Source organism: Cyphomyrmex costatus, unplaced genomic scaffold (genome assembly GCF_001594065.2).
Source record: "Cyphomyrmex costatus isolate MS0001 unplaced genomic scaffold, Ccosl1.0 scaffold1053, whole genome shotgun sequence".
Taxonomy (NCBI): Eukaryota; Metazoa; Arthropoda; class Insecta; order Hymenoptera; family Formicidae; genus Cyphomyrmex; species Cyphomyrmex costatus.
This window is the reverse complement of record NW_017275012.1, coordinates 500,230-519,192: the sequence shown is the minus strand read 5'-3', so window position 1 is coordinate 519,192 and position 18,963 is coordinate 500,230. Positions and strand designations below refer to the sequence as shown.

The window sequence follows — 18,963 nt, the reverse complement described above, 5'->3', positions numbered from 1 at the left end:
AAATCTTTCTTATAATTAAAATCACTATCATGGCAGACAAATGCAGGGACACCCTGTGTACATTACACGTTACACACTTTCGTTACGGAGAAGCAAAGCCTGCGGATAGGCAACCGACCAGATGTCTCATTGCAGCAGCGATTGCACTGCGAGAGATTGACGTATAAGCCAGCCGGGGTTGATTCGCGTCGATACTTGTAAATGCATTACAGGCCAGGTGGAATTAACATCATGCAGTGCGTGACATGCATACAGTTGGTGCATTATAGAGACGTATTGTGAGATTATATTCTCATTTTCCATTATGTTGCAGGCACCACATTAACGCGATAAATGTACTGGAATCTGTATGTTATTTTATCAGATGTTCCTTTTTGCACGAAAAGCTTTCTTCGTGAATTAACAGAAATTAAAGACTATATATGATTCGTTAACAGAGAGAATTTCTGTATTTCTATTAATTCATTTCTTGACGTTTTCAAAGAAAATACCATATATTAAAACTTGTCTTTTACTGTTAATTTTTATAAAATTAAATTATATATATATAAATTATATAAACTACGTATGTATATGCAAATATATTTAAACCCAGTTAGTAAAATATATGTTAATAATTTTCACGAGAAAAATTATTAACAAATTATTAGAAAATTCGATCAATAATTACAGCAAATTAGCTAATTAACTATTTTCTCACAGCTTGTTGATAAAGCTTAACATAATTAAGTGACAGCAAATTGTCGACAAAAATCAAATATTATATAAAAATTTCTAATTCCACCATGACAAAAACCGAAAGGTTGATCGTCAATAAATTGTTAATTTACTCACAGATTGTTAGTGATCATAGTTTTGTTGACAATTGGTTCTCAGCAAATTTTGTTGTATATGTATATTTTCTGCCGATTTGTTAACATTGAATATATATACATATATAATAATAATAGAATTTGCAGAAAATATATTTGATGCCTTTTTGTTGAAAAAACTTGTAACAAGCATTTGATAAAATTTGTTTTCGACAGACTTAACTGCCTGAGGAACTGCTTATCGATATTAATTTCGAATACTTCGATATTATAATTTTGAGACAAACATCTAATCTAATAATTTAAATATGTATTTGATGATCTTTTGGGATGACTTAGATCGATCAAAATCTGATCATTTGGTAATCAGAGTTTAAATTTGTATTATTTCGTTAATCGGGGTAAAATTATTGTTTAACATAGATAGGAAAAAAACTTAGATTGCTGTTGTCAGAAAGTCCATTTAATCGTTACATCAACCATGCGGTGCCGTATTTAACCTAACCTAATCTTACGATCGCTAATAATCTAACCTCAAACTCGCGACTAAAGATTATAAGAAAAATATAGAGAAAAGATTGATTTTCTTCGTCTTTACAACTGGCATCATGAATTCTTTATCGAGAATTGTTCGTAGGTACGTAATGCATTATAATTCATTTAGTTTTGTTTATATACGTAGATCAATTACTTTTTTGAGTGAGATGGCCAAACTTTATTATACGATATACGACGAAAGTACTCGAAACACGTAAATATTGTATTTATTATTTATTTGGATATCTAGAAATTTATTTAAGAACGTACATTTTTGGAACGGTTTTAAAAGGATATTTAATCCTCCGTCTGCATTACTGTGTTTCACTAACGTCGTCTGCACCGTAGGTCTTTCATACCAGTATTAAATTTCTCCAGTATTAATTTTCTCCTACTAAATCAATTGTACATGAAAAAAATTCTTTTTTTATTGTTTTACATTTCCACTTTGTATTCTAAACGTTTTTGTACTCAGATATTATATTACTTTTTTTATACACAGAAGGAAACTTTAAATGTTGAAATTTTGACTGTTTCCTAAAAAATACAAACAGAGAGTTAATGGTGAATGAGTAATAAATGAATATTTTTATTCATATTTTGAACATTTATAGGAAATTGTACCAGGAGTTGATTGTACGATTGCAGTCAACAACCACAACGTCAGCTCCATCCTCGGATATTCAAATTCCAAATAGAATAGAACGAGGTCCAACAGATATCTTGAAGGTAAATAAAATTATTCTTTTATATCTGAAAGTAGAAATAAATTTGTTTGCATAATGCTTCTATAAATGTTTCATACAATTTTTTATAGGCTTTGGAAAGTACGATATCCAGAGATCATACAGCATCACATTATAAGTTTCATGATGACCCTTTCTTGATACCGCAATCAAACAGTCATAATCGTTCATATGCTTTAGCAAAAGAGTCTGGAAGGAAAACCGCAATGTGGGTTCGTCAGGAACACCGTGACTTATTTCAGCATAAAGTAGCAGATCCTGAAATTAAGGTCATTAATCAAGCATAAAATAAATTGCTTCTTCCTGTTTGTCAATTCATATAATATTGCATTTTTATTTAATATTCGAATTCAGTTAATAATACTTCATGTTACTTTGTTTGTAGCCATTTGTACCACCTCCAATTTATACCGAAGAAAGTAAAGTGACAGAAGAAACATTGCTATATGAAATATCAAATGGTAATGTTGCTAACTCTATCACGATATACGATTTATTAAAAGATGAGATAACAGTACCAACGAAACAAGCACTCTTGGAATTGTTGTGTTTTTATAATAATAATGAACGAATCAGCGACGAATGGCTGGAGAATCGCTGGTATAGACTCAATCAGAAACAAAAAAAGACATGGATGTGAGTTTGAAAATTGAATACATTATTTTTTCTTTGCCGATGAATAATATTTTCTTCACTCTTAAAATAATACTTTATATTTTATCTCGATTTATAGAAGTTATCCACAAATTGAAGTATTGTTCGCATTTCTGAAGGAACAAGAACCCAAAGTAGCAGCCGCTGCGTATTCCGCGATGATATGTGGTTTCGCTAAATATTCCGATGTAAGATTACTCTTAAATCACTGTCTCGTAGCCCTTTTCTGTTACATTATTTTAAATTTATTGAGCCTTATCACAAACATATCTTAAATCACTCTTAAGTACAATTTAATTAAAAAGAATTTGAAAAATAACATAAAAACTCGCTACTTCTTAAAAGGGATATTTGGAACATAAAAACACAATATGATAAAAATAAGAAAAAAGAAAATTATATCTGATGATTGGATAACTTTACAATAAATGTATGTTTTAATCCAAAATTAGGACTCTATTCAGTAGATGTAGAAAAGTAAAAATGATCAAAATCAGAATCATGTTCAATCAGTGAATAAACCAGTTAAATTTTATCTACTTACATCCTATCATCTATACATTTTGGCTCTAATTTTCTTTTTTCTTATTTTGTACCCTATTTTATACAGCTTTATTACTATAAATTTCAACAAAAAATTGATATAATCTTTTAGTCAGAGAAGGCTTGGTGCTTGTATGATGAAGTTCAAGGAAAAAAAATACCGTTATCCGTCGATGCATACAATGCTATGATATCATTAATACCAGTACTAAAACAAGAAGATTTTAAATCAAAATCGTTAATAATGGATATATACAGAGTAATGACTGTAAACGGAATCAATCCAAACATACATACCTTTAACGCCGTCCTTAATGTAGCAGCTACTAGTAAAACCAATCAAGTAGCTCTAGATTTTACACGCATTATACTCGCTGATATTGCGAAATTTAAACTGAATCCATCGTTAACTACATATTATTATCTGCTGCGAATTTTAAATAGATTCGGTAATTACTTATTCTGTCACATTGCAAAGGTTTTATATTCATGAATGTTTACAAATTTTTTCGCTGAAACAGGTGATGAGTCGTATAACAGCTTTATAAAAATCTTGACATCTTTGAAGAATAAAACCATTACCATTCAAAATGAGAAAGATTTAAATTTCTTTGTTCTTGCAATGGAAATGGCATCCCAACAGTTTTGTAATCGACAAGCAGGTGAAATGGTGAACGAACTTCTTCTTGCTGGTGAAAACTACAAGTTCATTAGCAACAATTTAAGAGTAAGTTTCTTAAATCATCAACACGCAGGATTTTGTCTAGAAAACACCGTTATTTTAGTATAATTAATAATAAAATATAAAAAATATACATGGACAGTGAAATTAATAGCATTCTTTTTATATATAAAATCTTTTAATTTTAATAGATATTTTAATATAATTATTTAGAGATTTATGATGTTTTTGTCGAGGATTAAAAATTTAGTAATTTGCTAGAATAAAAAAAACCTGTTTTTTTGTTTAATTATATTATATCATGCATTTTGCAGCAATTCTTAAAATTATGCAATTTAATTATTTATAATTACGTATTTATATTAAACATTTGTATTATGCTTATATCTTTCCTCAGGAATATATCTATTATCGAATGTATTTGGAATTAATTTTGGCAACGGAAGAATTTGAGACCTTCTTCAAGCTCTACAACAAACTTGTACCGCACGTGACCATACCGGAACCTACCGTGATGAATGCTATATTAGAAGCTCTTAAATTACATCCCGCGCAGACCGTCACGCAATATATACCAAAACTCTGGTCGCACATGATCATGTTCGGTCATCTGAACAGGGAAAAGTTATTGGAGAACATATTGTACTTGATTAGCGTACATTGTAAACCAGTGTCCGATTCTCCATTAAATGCGCAATTCGAAGAGATGGCACTGACTCTTTGGGATCATATACAAGTAATTAAAGTTATTTTTAATTATAGAATATCTCATAATTTGTATTTAATAACAGATTTGTTAACAAATTTGAAATAAGTCTTTGCTTAACATATTTGTCTATATATTAATATCTTCTGAATTATATGTAATTAAGAAAAAAGAAACACCAAGTCCTTTTCAAATTAATCTATCGAAATTCAAGCTTTTAATTATTATCTTTATTTTTATGATCAAAAATTAAATATATTCAAGTCATACGAAAAATATTAAAATAATATATATACTTGTTTTTCTTCTAACACAGACTCAGAATTCTAAGAGGCTACAGCATTTTTTGGTATCTAACACAGTGGTAGGCAATATCGTAGTATTGTTGTTGCGTGGAAATAATTTTGACAAAGCGATACAAATTATATCGTTGTTAGTTCGTTCACCGCACTTAATTAAGAATGGCCAAACCATTACAACGGAGCATATAAACGAAATATTTGAACTATGTTTAACACAAGCATATGTGCCGGCCATTTTCGTAAGTATTATATTATATATACATTCTTTTACTTGTTAAATATCCTTATCAATAGTTTTATTATAACATTCTCTTGCTTTGCTTCTAGACACTTTTGGAATACGTCACTTTCCACAGTCTAGAAGGAGCTGCAGAAATGGCTGGAAAGTTGTACAAAACTGTACCTCTTACCTCCAATCAGGAAAATATATTAGCTAGTTTAGTAGGTAACGATGTTCTCCAGTTACAGATCTCTGATAAGAATTAGTTTTCGAAATCTGTTATAATTATAAAATATAGGAAATATATAAAACTTTTTGAGAATATTTTTTTATGTATTCTCCTTATACATATTCTCCTTTATTATACAAAATTGTAATACCAATTTCAAAGAAATTATCGTTATTCTATATATCGCGCGACGAACCCGCACCATGTTTTGAAGAATTAAAGCAGGGAATTTAAACGATGAGGCATATGATTAACATGTATCAATGTCCTTGTCTCTTAGAGTTGGGGGCGTAAATCATTAATGAATTAAATCAGTAACGGTGGGAGACAGCAACCCTCCAACCGCTCTTGTCGCTCAAATACTCATTTCCTGCGTCAGTCGGCACAACTCTGTTCTATCGTAAAGTATAGGATGTTAAAATCGGTTCCAGTCGAAAAAATCGAAAAGATATCATCGGAATCATTGTCGTAGAGATTGGATAGATCCGTAAGGATGATGGATAGCAGCGGCGATAGTAGCAACAGACTCATGCTCGACGATATCCGCGAATTGATTACCGAAGATGAGCCCAACGTAGAGATTGATAGTTTAGAAGAAGAACCGGGGTCGGGACGAGGAGATAACTACACTTCGATGTTGTACCGGATTCGGGCAAAGGGACGCAAGCTATTAAAAAACGAGGAATACATTCATTACGAGTGCGCTATCATTTATAAGATATTGCCGGAATCCAAAAAACGTCGTGAGGCATTTAAAAGCGAGTTACTGTTCAGGAATGAAGTCGTGTTTTATAAACATGTATGGCCCGCGTTGAACAGGCTGCAATCAAACGGTAGAAAAGTATTCAACGGAGTACCTAAGATATACGCCGCCAGAGCAGATCTTATTGCTATGGAAGATTTGAGACAGAGAGGTTTTAAAATGGCAGATAGACGGAAAGGATTAGAAGTGAAGAACCTAGAGCATGTGTTGAAAGCTCTAGCAGGCTTTCACGCGCTTAGTTTGACGTTAAGAGAATCCAGGTAAATATGTCTGGTTAATTAAATGTAGACATAAATATTCTGAATTAGAAACAATTAATCAGGTTTTCCTAGAAGTAGACTAAATATTTAAGAATCGTTGTAATTAAAAATATGATAAAAAGAAATTTATGTATTTACATGCACTTTACTTTGTTTCGGTATCCTCGTCTCTTTATTTAATGTAAAAAAAAATGTTATTCTTTAAAGGCCGGAAGAATTCGCGAATTTAACAAATCCGGAATATGATCAAGCTATAAAAGAAACGTTATTTCGACGGGATAACGAAGATTGGTACCGTCAGTATTATCGCGTGGCCGTGAATAACGCCATCATGATGGTGTCTGAAGCGCTTCCTTCGCACATGGATTACAGAAGACAGGAAGTAATGACGAAGTTACAAGCTTTCCTAAACGAAGATGTATTTTTTCGCACTATGAGTGAACTAGTCTCCGCGCAAGGATCTTTCTCGGTATTTTGTCACGGTGATTGTTGGACCAATAATTTCCTTTTTCAGGATGAACCAAGTTCAGATACAGAGGTAAATTTTATTTTATAAGAAAAGTAAATTAGAAAAACGCAATACACATTGCATGCTGGTAATATCTGCAATAAAAGGTTGCATGAATTCAGTGAAAGATGATTACTGGTGATAATCATCTTTTTTTTTCAGATCATTTACGCGAGATAACGAAACAAGAAATCATTTTGTTGTTCCATATATTTTTATTATATAAATTTATAAGATTCTTATATGATTTAAATGTTCCTTCCATTTGCGATCTTATTAAAAAGACTTCGGTTTAGTGAAAGATTACACCTAAATTCAGTAGCCGGTCGCAAAGATTCTTGCATTATGTATAATTACATCTAATAAGATAAATAAATAGATGATTAAAGATAATGAAATGTCAACTTTTAGAAAAATCGTAACGCAAAATTACATAATGCCCAGAAGTTAAAAAAATTCCGAAAAATACGTATAATATATAACAATTGATATATTCATACTTATTTCTTTTTCAACTATTTTTTTATCTTATGAACAGAACAATTTCAGACGATCATTCAAAAAAATACAAACAAATATATGATGCAAGAATATTTACATTCCGCATTACGATCTATAATCACATTCAAGACTGACAATGTTAGCTGTCGCAAATGTGAAATGCATCTCACTGCAAAACCTTCTAGACTTGATTTTTTAATACTGTGCTTCTGCAGGCCGTTTATCTAGTTGATTTTCAACTGACGCGGGTCGGTTCACTCGCTCTTGATCTTGCGAACTTGCTATACTGCTGCACGAGTGGTGTTGTTAGGCGGGCTTACATGACACAGCTTCTCCAGCACTATCATTCTCATCTGATGTCCTCCTTACGCGTTCTAAATCCAGGACAGCCGCCAAAAGATCCATCTGTCATGTGGGAATTGTAAGTAAATCGTCGAGATTCAGTCATGAGTGTAACAAAACTATAAATTCATTGCTTACACTTTATGAGTAATCTATCATTTAATCGAAAAGCTTATATGCAAATCAAAATACTAATTTTTTTTTTGTAAAACAGATGTGTTGTAAGTTTAAAAGTATAGGATGGTTTGACTATCCTTTTAATATTATTGTCTACTTAATGATTATAGATTAAAAGAAGAGATGAGGAGATGTGGACGTTTCGGATTAGGATTGGCATTGGACATTTTACCGATTAGCACATGTGCCAGTGATGAAGCACCGAATCTGTATGAAACAAGTAGCACAGAAACTAGCGAGGAAAAACATAATACCGCAGGAGCACCACCACCCGGAGGTGCCGAATGTGCCCGACTCATGACTGATTTAGTATTGGAATTGATAGATAATGAAGCTTTGTAGATCAGATGCCACATTAATTGACATTGACGTATGTAACAATACATATGATATTTATCAAGAGTGTAAATCGTTTATAACTCTCATAAGGAATCCTTTTTTTTTTTACGTACATATAAAGATAATTTCTTTCTACAATTCACGCACAATACGTTCGTAATAGAAATAAGAAAAATATATATATGAAACTTCTGCAAACTATTTACAAAAATGTTTCGAAACCACGCAAATTTATTTTGTACACGTAATCGTAGAAAATTTGGAAACAAATAATTAAAAAAAAAAGAACAAATAAAAACGAAAAAGAAGATTCAAGGAATAATGTTAATAATGTATATATAATTTGTGAGTTTATATATAATTGATTTATTTAACTATTACATATTTAAAGAATCAAACTCACGAAAGAGTTATGTCTGTTGCGGCGGTGTGTGCGGTGGTGGTTGTTGCGGTTGAGCCTGCGGACTTGGCGGTTGCTGCTGCTGTTGCTGCGTACCGGGTGGTTGCCATGGTGGATGTTGTTGATTTTGTTGTTGTTGTTGTTGTTGTTGTTGTTGTTGTTGCTGCTGCTGTTGTTGCTGCTGCTGTTGCTGTTGTTCTTGAGCCAGTCGTTGATGGGCTTGCTGTCGTGCCCTGAACTCGGCCGCCTTTAACTGTTCGAGGTGGAACTGCTGCCGCTCGGTGATAAGCTGCTGCCGTTGATATTCAAGACCCTCGCGTTCACGCTCCATCGTGGTTTCTAATTCCTCAAAGTGACGCAGCTTGATTTCTAGCTTTTTCATTTGCGTCTCGACTAGTAATGCGACCAATGACTTGATTTTACGTTCCTCTACAGCTGCTAAATGTTTGGCTTTAACAGCCGCAGCCGCTAGCGCTGCCGCTGCCGCAGATTGCAGCTGAGCGTCCCTTACGACCTATAAAAAAAATCGTGTTTAAACTCATGGTATTCTATCACTTAAACATATTTCCTTTTTTTATAATATAAATCAATTCATGTCACTAAGATACTTACTTTATCCTTCTTCTCCTTCGCTTCAGCAGCCTCCGGATCAGTGGACTTTGCGTCCTCCTCACCCTCTTTCGTTTCGTCCTCTTTCTTGGCGACTTCTATTTGAGATGGTTCGACGTCCATAGCATCTTTAGATTTGTCTTGGTCTTCTTTCTTTGCTTCGGAAGTCGGAGCTGTGGAATGAGGAGAGCTAGCCGCACCCGCTGGTACGGACGGGGTCGCGGTAGAAGAAGCTGATGTATCGTCAGGTGGTTCAGGTGGACCTGTGCCAGCGATACCAGATTGTGCCAACCCTGCTGCTGGATCATATTTACCTATGTAAAAATAAAGAATTTATATATTACCTATTTAACAATTATTATGTGTGAATTATCTTAAAAATAAGCTCCTAGTTTTAAATTTATAATATACAGTTAGAAGAATTACCATCGGAACTAGCACTAGCTTGAACATTTCTTAAATGTTGGTCCAATAAAGCAGCTGGTACTTGATCTTTTATCGCGGCGAATTCTTCCATAGCTGCCTTTGCAGCGCTCGCGGCTACTCTAGGATCCACAACCGATGCAAGGAAAGCGACTGTACTCATAACAGGATTACCAGCTTTCGAGAATGGTACCGGTTGATAAGCCAAAGGCCCTAATCCTTCGGGTCCGCCTTCTTCCAAATATGGATCCTCTATGGGTAAACGTAAGAAATGCAAGATACACTCGTCTTGCGTTCTCGATCCCACATGTTCGCATACTTTGTTCCAGTCGTCCTTGTGTAATTCTAATCCTTCCAGTAATAGAAGTGTTTCCTGTTCTGTCCAATCGCGTGTGGCACCCGCCGCTTGTTTGTTCTTTAGTACTGCCGGTTTCCTTGAATACTGGTCGATTTTCAGACCGAAGTTTGCCATTGCGCCCGCTGAAACCTTTTCTTCTGGACCCAGGGCACCAGTTATGTTTGGTTTTTTTTCCAAATCGAGCAACATCTTCGCAGCGGATGGTTGTGGTGTTTTCGGCGGATTCGGATTGACTGGTGCCAAACCGGACGGAGTGTCCGATAAAACATGGAAATGTGATGTTGGTGGAGGTCCCATTGGTGTCGGTCTGGACTCTGCGTCTACTTGATAGTTAATAAGTCCCCATTGTTCTAAAAACGCGTGCACGCGCATAATCGCGCATACATCTCCGGCTAAATTCCGCCTGTAAAAATGTTTTCATACATAAAAGAAAACCATCTTTTTTATTTTTATAAAATAAAACAATGAAAATTATTATTTTACACACATACATTATTAAATGTACATTAAGTATCTTACATATATTACCTGCAAGCGGTCGACGTAATATATTCAGTTGGATTTAATCGATAGGTATCGATCATAAAATTCCGATAAGCAAGATAAATTTCTGGAGTTTTGGACTTATTTTTACCATTAAAGAATTCTGATAAAGCCCGCTTCTCTATGGTATGAATCGAATTATAATCAAACCAGGCGGAATAGCTAGGAACAACGATGTGATGCGTTTGTTCCGTCACATTATCTTCTGGTTCATCACCTTTGCCACCTTCACCTCTTTCTTTACTAGTATCTCTTTCTTCTCTATCTTGGCCACCTTGAGAGCTTCCTTTGTCTCCTACGATATTAACAGCTTTTAATTCAAAGTTCACTAAATTAACATTTAACTTTCTTAATTATTTGACGTTAAAAATGATCGCATTACAATATTACATCATTGATCTAGATTTTTTTGTATACCTTCTATTTGTTCATCAAGATCAGTCAAGTTGCCAGATTTAATAGGTTGGAGCTCGCTGTCTTGCTTTTTACTACCGGTAGACGCCAACGTGGAGTTACCTGTTGTTGCATTACCCTGACCTGTGATCGGTGGATTCGTGGGCGTAGTGACCACCTCGACAATACGGGGTTCAGCGGGAGGATCCTCCATTCCTTGAGTCAAATCTTCCTCTTCTTCACCACCGCGTGATTTCTTTGGAGCCGTTACCGATGACGCAGAGGAAGCACTTTGGATACCTGATGGAGCTCTGCTACTAAAAACGATAACGTACAAATTCGAAGATGAGCAAAGTTCTGTGTAAAATTTGAGAACCTACTATCAGAGATGTCCATACCTTTTACGCTTGCCGAGTTTTGGAGGTGGGCTTGGTGATCGTTTTCTCTTAGGTTTCTTCGCGGGTGGGGGATGAGACGGTTGTGCCATCAAATCTTCCACCGAAAGCCTGTATTTGTGTACTCTCTTCTGACCGTTATCATCCACTTCATAATCTTCTTCGTTCATCCATTCATTATATTGATCCAAGTCTAACGCCCAAGTAGCCGATACTTTATACATTGTCCTAAAAAAAGATTATATTGTTTAATATATTAATTTAGCATTTACATATAAATTAAATGCATAAGTAGAAATATTTTGCCAGCAATATTTTCAATATATTATACTTATAACAATAAGGTAATTTGGGAGAAGATGCCATTTTATTTATATTTTTATGATAGAATATCTATCGGCTATTTTGACTGCGTAAAAATATGTAATAGATAATGAACAAAAAAATGCAATTATCAAAAATTTCATGCCAATTAACATTGAAAAACATTTAACAAAATACGAAAAGGTAGGTCATAAAATATGCTCTTTCTAATATTTGGTACAATGATAATTAATATTTGTGCTTTGATGCTTACTGTAAAACCGAATAAATAATATATGATTTTGATTAGTGTTTCTTAGCATTCATATAGCTAATACAGATTATAATTTGTAATATCCTTATATGCGTAAATTACAATTGCATTCCTCTTATACTTGGAGGGAAGATAACAGTAAATACAAAACACAATTTTTCTTGTTTAATACCGTTATTAAAACGAACTTGTGGATTAAAATTTTGGATGCTTTATATAATTCAAAACATTTCAAATTAATAAAATGTTATTTAAATAAACAAAAGTATGTCCAATATCTTTCTTAAATTATTCTCTTTCGTATTTCCTCAATTTATGTTTTATCAGATCTGAAACTCTTAATTGTAAATATGTAAAATATGCATGTTTATATTGTATTATATTACTTAATTGCTTGTGATATATTCTTAGGTGGCATTTTATCTATATATATATATATATATAGAGAGAGAGAGAGGAAAGATGTCACTTTTGCAGGACATGACATATCAATTTTGTTCCAATAATACAAAATATCAAAAGTTTAATTTGTAAATTTGTATGAATAAAGAAAGGTTTCTAGAATATAAATATTTTTTCGTTGATTAGTACAATAACATTAAGTAATATAAGAATAAAGCCTTGAGTGTGGCGTCTTCCCCCAAATTACCTTATTAATTAATTTCAACTATTAATTTCAACGATAATCGTGAATGAGTGAGTAAAAGAGAGATTTTCACTGGTTATAATATATTTACATTAAAAGATTATTAATGTTTAAGCACCTTGAATTTGTGTTTGTATAAGTTCCTTCAGGATAATCCCATGGAAGATCCAATGTTGACCAGGAATCATAGCTGTCTGGAAAGTAGTACCAATGAATTAGAACCGATCGTTCGCGTCTCATACAAGGTCGTGCGTATTCCTCTTCCATTGGATCTACTAGAGGATAGATAATGTGTGTAGCATCTGCCTCATTCTCCACGACAGTGCCTTGGTGCTTTCTAACTACATCTTTTACTTTTGCAGCTGTATTTTTGTCAACATCCGGTCTCACGAAAATACTTGGTACAGTCATACATCTATTCTGTATTAAAGCACGTTCCGCTGCCATCAACATGTCTACTGTACGATCCATACGAGAACTTGACTGTAATAATAATAATAATTAACTAATCAATGAAAAGCTTCATGTTTATGCAATCTTTATAGATAAAAATATCGATATAAAAAAAAAAGATATTTCTCTGCAAAAGAAATATATATAGAAGAAGTATTAAATAATTACTTTTCCACCAGGAAAATCGAAACGCCTCCAGCCTTGTTCTTGCTTAAAACGATAAGCAGTAGCTAAAATGTGACATACACCACCACCAGACTTAAAATCCAGGAAGCATTTCATCTGTAAAAATTAAACTCATCAATAATTAATTTAGGTACATTTTTTATCAGTTGCATAATATATGTATTTTACATACTGGAAGCCTCGTCATAGGTGGCTTTGATACATTTTTGCCAAGATTGTCCTCTTGAAACTGCAGAATCTGTACCAGCAACGTAGCTAAGCTCTTATTAGTGGGCGGATCCGTTTGTACATACTAATAAAGAATCATTTAAAAAATTATGAAATACATAATTTAATACTGAGAAATTTTTTAACATATTAATATCTTTTTAATAATCTGCCTGATTGAGCGTCAAATTAAATTGCTTGTCAATTTAATTTGTGATATTACTATGGTAGTTCAATTAGACTGTGTTTCAAAATAAAAAATATTTTCAGTTCATGATTTTATAAAAAATTATATATATGTAGTATATAAATTCACATAGAATTATTTCAGCACTAAAGATCTGGTTTGACCATTTAATCTTTATTCCTTAATTATTATGTAGTCACGTAACAGTCTTACAGAAAACTTCATATTGTTAATACTAAAAATTAATATAAAAATTTGTATATAAATACTATTCTTTTATGTCATCAAGTATACAGTTTGTTGGTTTCTCATTTATTACTTTCATCTAAAGTTTTATATATATATATATATACATACACATACTTTGATATGTGTGTGTGTGTGTGTGTGTGTGTGTGTGTAGAGTGAAAGTAATATAAATTAAATAATTAGTATATTTATTAAAAATGTATATGATTACTGATTTCATATATATAAATATGCATATATATACATAACAAGCAATAAATAAACAGTTATAAACAGTAATAAATTTCACGAATATGTACAGTCATCAAGATGATTTCGCATCCGCGTCAATGCTGCAAAGTATATTAGGGCATTTCGAGAATCTTGGTATAATTTATTTCCTCAAGAATTATATCTCTAAAGAATGCATATTATCGATGTGAAAAATTGTGATCGGCGATAATGTGTGTCGCGAAAGAGGAAGCGAAGCCGCACGGAGGTACCGCAACGAGTTTACGACGCCGGCTGGTATCCATGTTCGCATGAACGAGCGTACCTTCTTGCAGTTCTTGAGCAACCACTGTTTAACTCCATCAAGCTGAGTAAGAACTTCAGGCGCCTCGAAGAACTTGGCGTTGGGTCCGCCGTCCTTTTTCGGGCCTAGCGACAGCATCTTTCATAGAGTCCCGATGACGAAACGCGACAATTTCGATCACGATGCAACGCGCCGAGCGCAAACATGACACGCCTCTGAAGTTGGCTGTGGATTCACTGGGGGCACGTCCATCGCAGCCGAAGAACACCTTATCGATGGTACAGTAGTGTGCGGTATTAATTATATACAGCGGAATTCTCCCGACACAGGCGCGCTATGAACTTACGATATCGCAAATGTCTGTTTTGCGGATAGAAATTTAAATAAATGTCAGAAAATAACTTGATTCGCACAACGCGATGGTTGGTAGTCACATTCTAAACATGGCCGCCGTGCAAGTATATATAATCGGTCGAATAGACGTGAACTTAGCCACAATTGGTATAAACATGTTACATGAGACAAGATGATATGAAATGCATTTCTAACTAATAGAACTCAAAATAAAGGGATTTGGGAGAATAGCATATGGAAAAATATGAACAGCACAATTTGCTCGAACAATAAGCGAATCCGACCAATCATAGTCGAGAATTAATGAAAACGTAAAGACGATTTTGAACTTTCGATTGATTGGTCGATTCGCATGGTTATATTTTTTTTTTTTTTTTTACAAATGTTATGATTCTTTGGGTGATTGTTTTAATCAAACTCTAGCTTAATTTTAGTGTTTAATTTAATTACAATTGCTTAAAATTATATTTCTGACAGTTTCATTTATTAGCACTAATTTTTTTATTTGTTAAATAAAATAACAGTCTGTTTTTCTAAACTCAATTTATTTTCATATTATTAATCGGAAATGGTGAATCGGCTCACTTACGTTAAGCCGTAATTACACTAGCGATTGAGCGATTGTGATTGACGATTATTTCTCAACCAATCGGAGCAAAGCAGTCACCGATTGCTTTGTTCCGATTGGTTGAGAAATAATCCTCAATCGTCAATCACAATCGCGCAATCGCTAGTATGATTAACGCATACTATAGAATTTCAAAGATAAAAGCGCGCTTTTATCAATAAAAACGTGTTCTAAATACGAACTATATTCTTTGTGTCGTGACCATTTAAATGGATAAAATTATTATTATTTACATTAAAATCGATTTGTATTTAATTGTATGTATACCAGTGTTGCATTAGTTTTCCCTATATATAAACGCACGCACGCTATATAGTGTATGTATATGTATACAGCGATAAACAAAAAATTCAAAGCAGTATGCATTATAAAGTATAACATAGATACGAGTGTCGATGGAAACTTTCTAATTAAATTTGCGATTTTTGCAAGATTATATACGACGTGCTGTGATTCTATGTCTTCTATTTACGATTATGAGTACGGCATGAGTGTTGCTTGAATGACTTCTTATAACTACGTTTGCAATTTCCGTAGTAATATATATAACATTACTCGCCTTTCGTATTTCATGCTGCGTGTTGTGCGATTCGATTGCACAAAGGTCATAAGTATATCAAATTTATTAATCATTGAGGTTTGTAATTTAAAAAGGTTACAGAATTGAAACTTTATTTAAGTATATGTACATGTAAGAACAGGAGTTACACTTATGAAAATTTTATTTAATTTTAGTTACCAAATTGTTACTTATTCATTAATAATTTGAATCTTTTTAACAATTCAAAACAACATATTTAAAACATAGAAATACTGTACAACAATCTTAAATCACAGTTATAATCATTTTAGTAACGTATGGCAACTATACTGAAATTATGATACATTCATAATGTATAGAATCAAGTCCTTCAGTAAATAACTTGCAGTGGTCAATTGCAATTGGTCAATTGACACTATACGTGCCGACGCAAAATATGTAAAAACTACATTTATTACATTAACAGAAAAAAGGTTTTATCATAAAACTACCTGTTTGAATGTATATCTTTAACATACGTAATATTGTTTTCATTGGCATTAATAATTATGTATGAAATGCTGTTCTTTACAATTGTCAATTGCAAGCTTTAGGTATGCGCGGTATGCACGAAATGTGCATAAGTGCGAATAAGTGCTGATAACACTGATAAGCACATCAGAATACTTCTTGCATATTTTGCATATATATATATATATGTACGAGAAACATTTTGCGATTGTAAAAGAAATAGAAATATTTTTACGTGTAAAAAATGAATAATTTAATGCGCATCTTTGATGTTAGCATGTATCATTTGATAGCACGCTTAACAATTTGGCAGTTGAAAGGAATGGTAACATTACAAGTGGGTCAGACTCGAGAAACTCTAGCAAATTTTACAAGTGTGTAAATGTTACAATGAGAATCTTGTGCTATCAAGCTAAGCAAATCTTCTCAAGTTTTATTTTATGTGTTATTTAATCAATCAACTTTCTAAACCTTTTTGCACTGTGTCATTAAACTGTGCCTATTAATTAATATACAAATAACTGTATTCTTGAACTAGTCTCTAAAGCTTTACCACATCAGATTTTGTTCAAGATACATCACAATAATATGGTGTTATATTCAAGAATATTTTCATCACTAAATAACATAAGGCCGGTATTCATAGTCAGTTCTTATTTGAAGACTGTCTTAAGTAATGTCTTAAGACGCGAATGCAGCTCTTTGGCCAGTATTCATAGTCGGTTCTTATTTCAAGATTGTCTTAAGTAATGTCTTAAGATGCTAAAGCGGCCCTCTGATTGGTTCGTAACTCTTCAAGACTGAATTTAAGACGTCTTGAATATAAGAACTGACTATGAATACCGGCTTTTGATTGGTTCGTGACATCTTAAGACTGTACTAAGACGATCTTGAATATAAGAATTGATACGGTTTTGCGCTTTGCGTTCGTGGAATATGTAAATTTACGATTGATTTGGTTGACAGGCTGCATATATTGGTCTTGCTTTTTCCTTTGCTAAATCCGTGGCTTTTTTAGCGGCATCTTTGACCTTCTCCGCTTTACCCTGTAAAGAATGTTGCAAGTCCTCCGCGAGGCTCGGCTTTATCGTAACGCCATCATCCACAGTGCTGTGGCCAGCTTGCACCGAGAAACTCGTCTGAGACAGTTTTGGATTTAGAAACTGTGTTTGGGGAAACATATTTGCGAGAACGTAATTGAAGCCCTCTGACATTTTGGCGCAATTTTTTTTAAACCGATCTAAGCCAAAGGCTTGAATCGCTCTGCTGAAACCAAAGACTTGACTGTCTATCCATGCCGATCTCTTTGCGACTGTCCATTCTGGATTTTCATCAGAGATATGATAAACCACTTTCTCAACAATACTCTGAAAGAAATTATAATTCTGTTAAAAACCTAATTATCGAATACAATTGTTGATAATTACAATCGTTTGCTATGTCAAAATTATTGATCTTTAAATGTTTTCATGAAATGATAAATGTCAGTTTGTCTTCTACCTTACCATGACTTTGGTGTATCCCAAATTCCTTGTATACGTAGTCAGAGTCTTTGCTTCTGGATCAACAATACTTTCTTCCACAATTTTGACAATGTTTTTACTGACAAATCTTTCACCCCATTTGGGCACTCTGTTGGTTTTCGTCAATAATCGCGTGGAGTAGAGCTTCCCATTTTTAACTTCTCTTGAGATCGTATCCTCGGTAAGAACGTGCAAACTGGAAATCGTGTTGCACATGAATTCTGATGAGTAGTGCATAACGTTATGTAATATTTGTATTTTAGTGACACATGTGATGTAACGTGTCCGATTACCTGTGTGGATTCGGATATCTCTGAAAGAATCCTCGAACGACCTGCGTCCAATCGAACTTGAAGACCGTGATGTTTTCATAATATTTCACCATCGTGCTAGGCTAACGTTTTTACTCTGCAGGGAAAAGGAGGATCTGCGAGGACTGTGAGGAAAACGATGTGAGCGGTAGTATATGGTAAATCTTCGATGAGATTGGTATACAGATTACCGCAAGGACACGACCGGTGCGGTGATAGATCAGAGTCCGCGGCGAACACGCCGCTTGTCGAACATAACGAAGACCGTGTATTTAACACGCGATTACGTGCGTACAGCAACGTGCGACGATAAGAATAAAAGTGAAAAGGAAAGGGAATGGGGGAAATAGGAATCATAGAAATAGAAGAACTAAGAGTTGCATCTGTAGATTTTCGTTTGAAATGCTCAATGGCTGCGTTCAGCGGAAAAAGCAGCTTTGCAACTGGTGTAAATTTCTTTAATATGATTGACCTTGCTTTTAGTTTCTCATTGAATCTAGACGTATAAACTAATCATGTTTAAGAATTTTAAAGCACATTTGTAAAGCTGCTTTTTGTGCTGAAGGCAGCCAATAGTCGACAACATTGGACGCGTTTGCGTGTGTGTCAAGTTCGAGCTCGGCGGATGTAATGCA

General features: G+C 33.7%; 4 protein-coding genes across 5 annotated transcripts; 2 read left to right on the top strand and 2 right to left on the bottom strand.

Annotated features, from left to right (window-relative positions):
- The first annotated feature begins 1,351 nt into the window (after window positions 1–1,351).
- LOC108774614 (protein PTCD3 homolog, mitochondrial) lies at window positions 1,352–5,493 on the top strand. Its single transcript, XM_018540765.1, has 10 exons — window positions 1,352–1,449; window positions 1,964–2,078; window positions 2,167–2,364; window positions 2,481–2,731; window positions 2,829–2,937; window positions 3,405–3,741; window positions 3,814–4,019; window positions 4,372–4,710; window positions 4,997–5,221; window positions 5,310–5,493. The coding sequence occupies exons 1-10, from the start codon at window positions 1,421–1,423 to the stop codon at window positions 5,466–5,468; spliced, it is 1,968 nt and encodes a 655-aa protein (XP_018396267.1). The 5' UTR covers window positions 1,352–1,420; the 3' UTR covers window positions 5,469–5,493.
- Window positions 5,494–5,817: 324 nt separating this feature from the next.
- Window positions 5,818–8,379, top strand: LOC108774891 (uncharacterized). The gene is made up of 4 exons (XM_018541123.1): window positions 5,818–6,454; window positions 6,662–6,992; window positions 7,679–7,884; window positions 8,093–8,379. Exons 1-4 carry the CDS (start codon window positions 5,925–5,927, stop codon window positions 8,322–8,324), a joined length of 1,299 nt encoding a protein of 432 aa, XP_018396625.1. The 5' UTR covers window positions 5,818–5,924; the 3' UTR covers window positions 8,325–8,379.
- Window positions 7,791–14,680, bottom strand: mor (SWI/SNF- related protein mor). 2 transcript variants are annotated; one of them, XM_018541118.1, is made up of 11 exons: window positions 14,483–14,680; window positions 13,477–13,596; window positions 13,287–13,400; window positions 12,784–13,148; window positions 11,446–11,670; window positions 11,072–11,361; window positions 10,640–10,949; window positions 9,757–10,514; window positions 9,334–9,644; window positions 8,725–9,235; window positions 7,791–7,868 (listed from the first exon to the last, which is right to left on the bottom strand). In XM_018541118.1, exons 1-10 carry the CDS (start codon window positions 14,597–14,599, stop codon window positions 8,732–8,734), a joined length of 3,114 nt encoding a protein of 1,037 aa, XP_018396620.1. In that variant the 5' UTR covers window positions 14,600–14,680; the 3' UTR covers window positions 7,791–7,868; window positions 8,725–8,731. The 2 variants fall into 2 exon arrangements, with proteins under 2 accessions (XP_018396620.1, XP_018396611.1); XM_018541109.1 differs by having other exon boundaries at window positions 11,072–11,364; window positions 14,483–14,678.
- A 2,665-nt stretch (window positions 14,681–17,345) lies between these two features.
- Window positions 17,346–18,652, bottom strand: prel (preli-like). Its single transcript, XM_018540602.1, has 3 exons — window positions 18,311–18,652; window positions 18,000–18,213; window positions 17,346–17,861 (listed from the first exon to the last, which is right to left on the bottom strand). The coding sequence occupies exons 1-3, from the start codon at window positions 18,400–18,402 to the stop codon at window positions 17,439–17,441; spliced, it is 729 nt and encodes a 242-aa protein (XP_018396104.1). The 5' UTR covers window positions 18,403–18,652; the 3' UTR covers window positions 17,346–17,438.
- Between the last annotated feature and the right edge of the window lie 311 nt (window positions 18,653–18,963).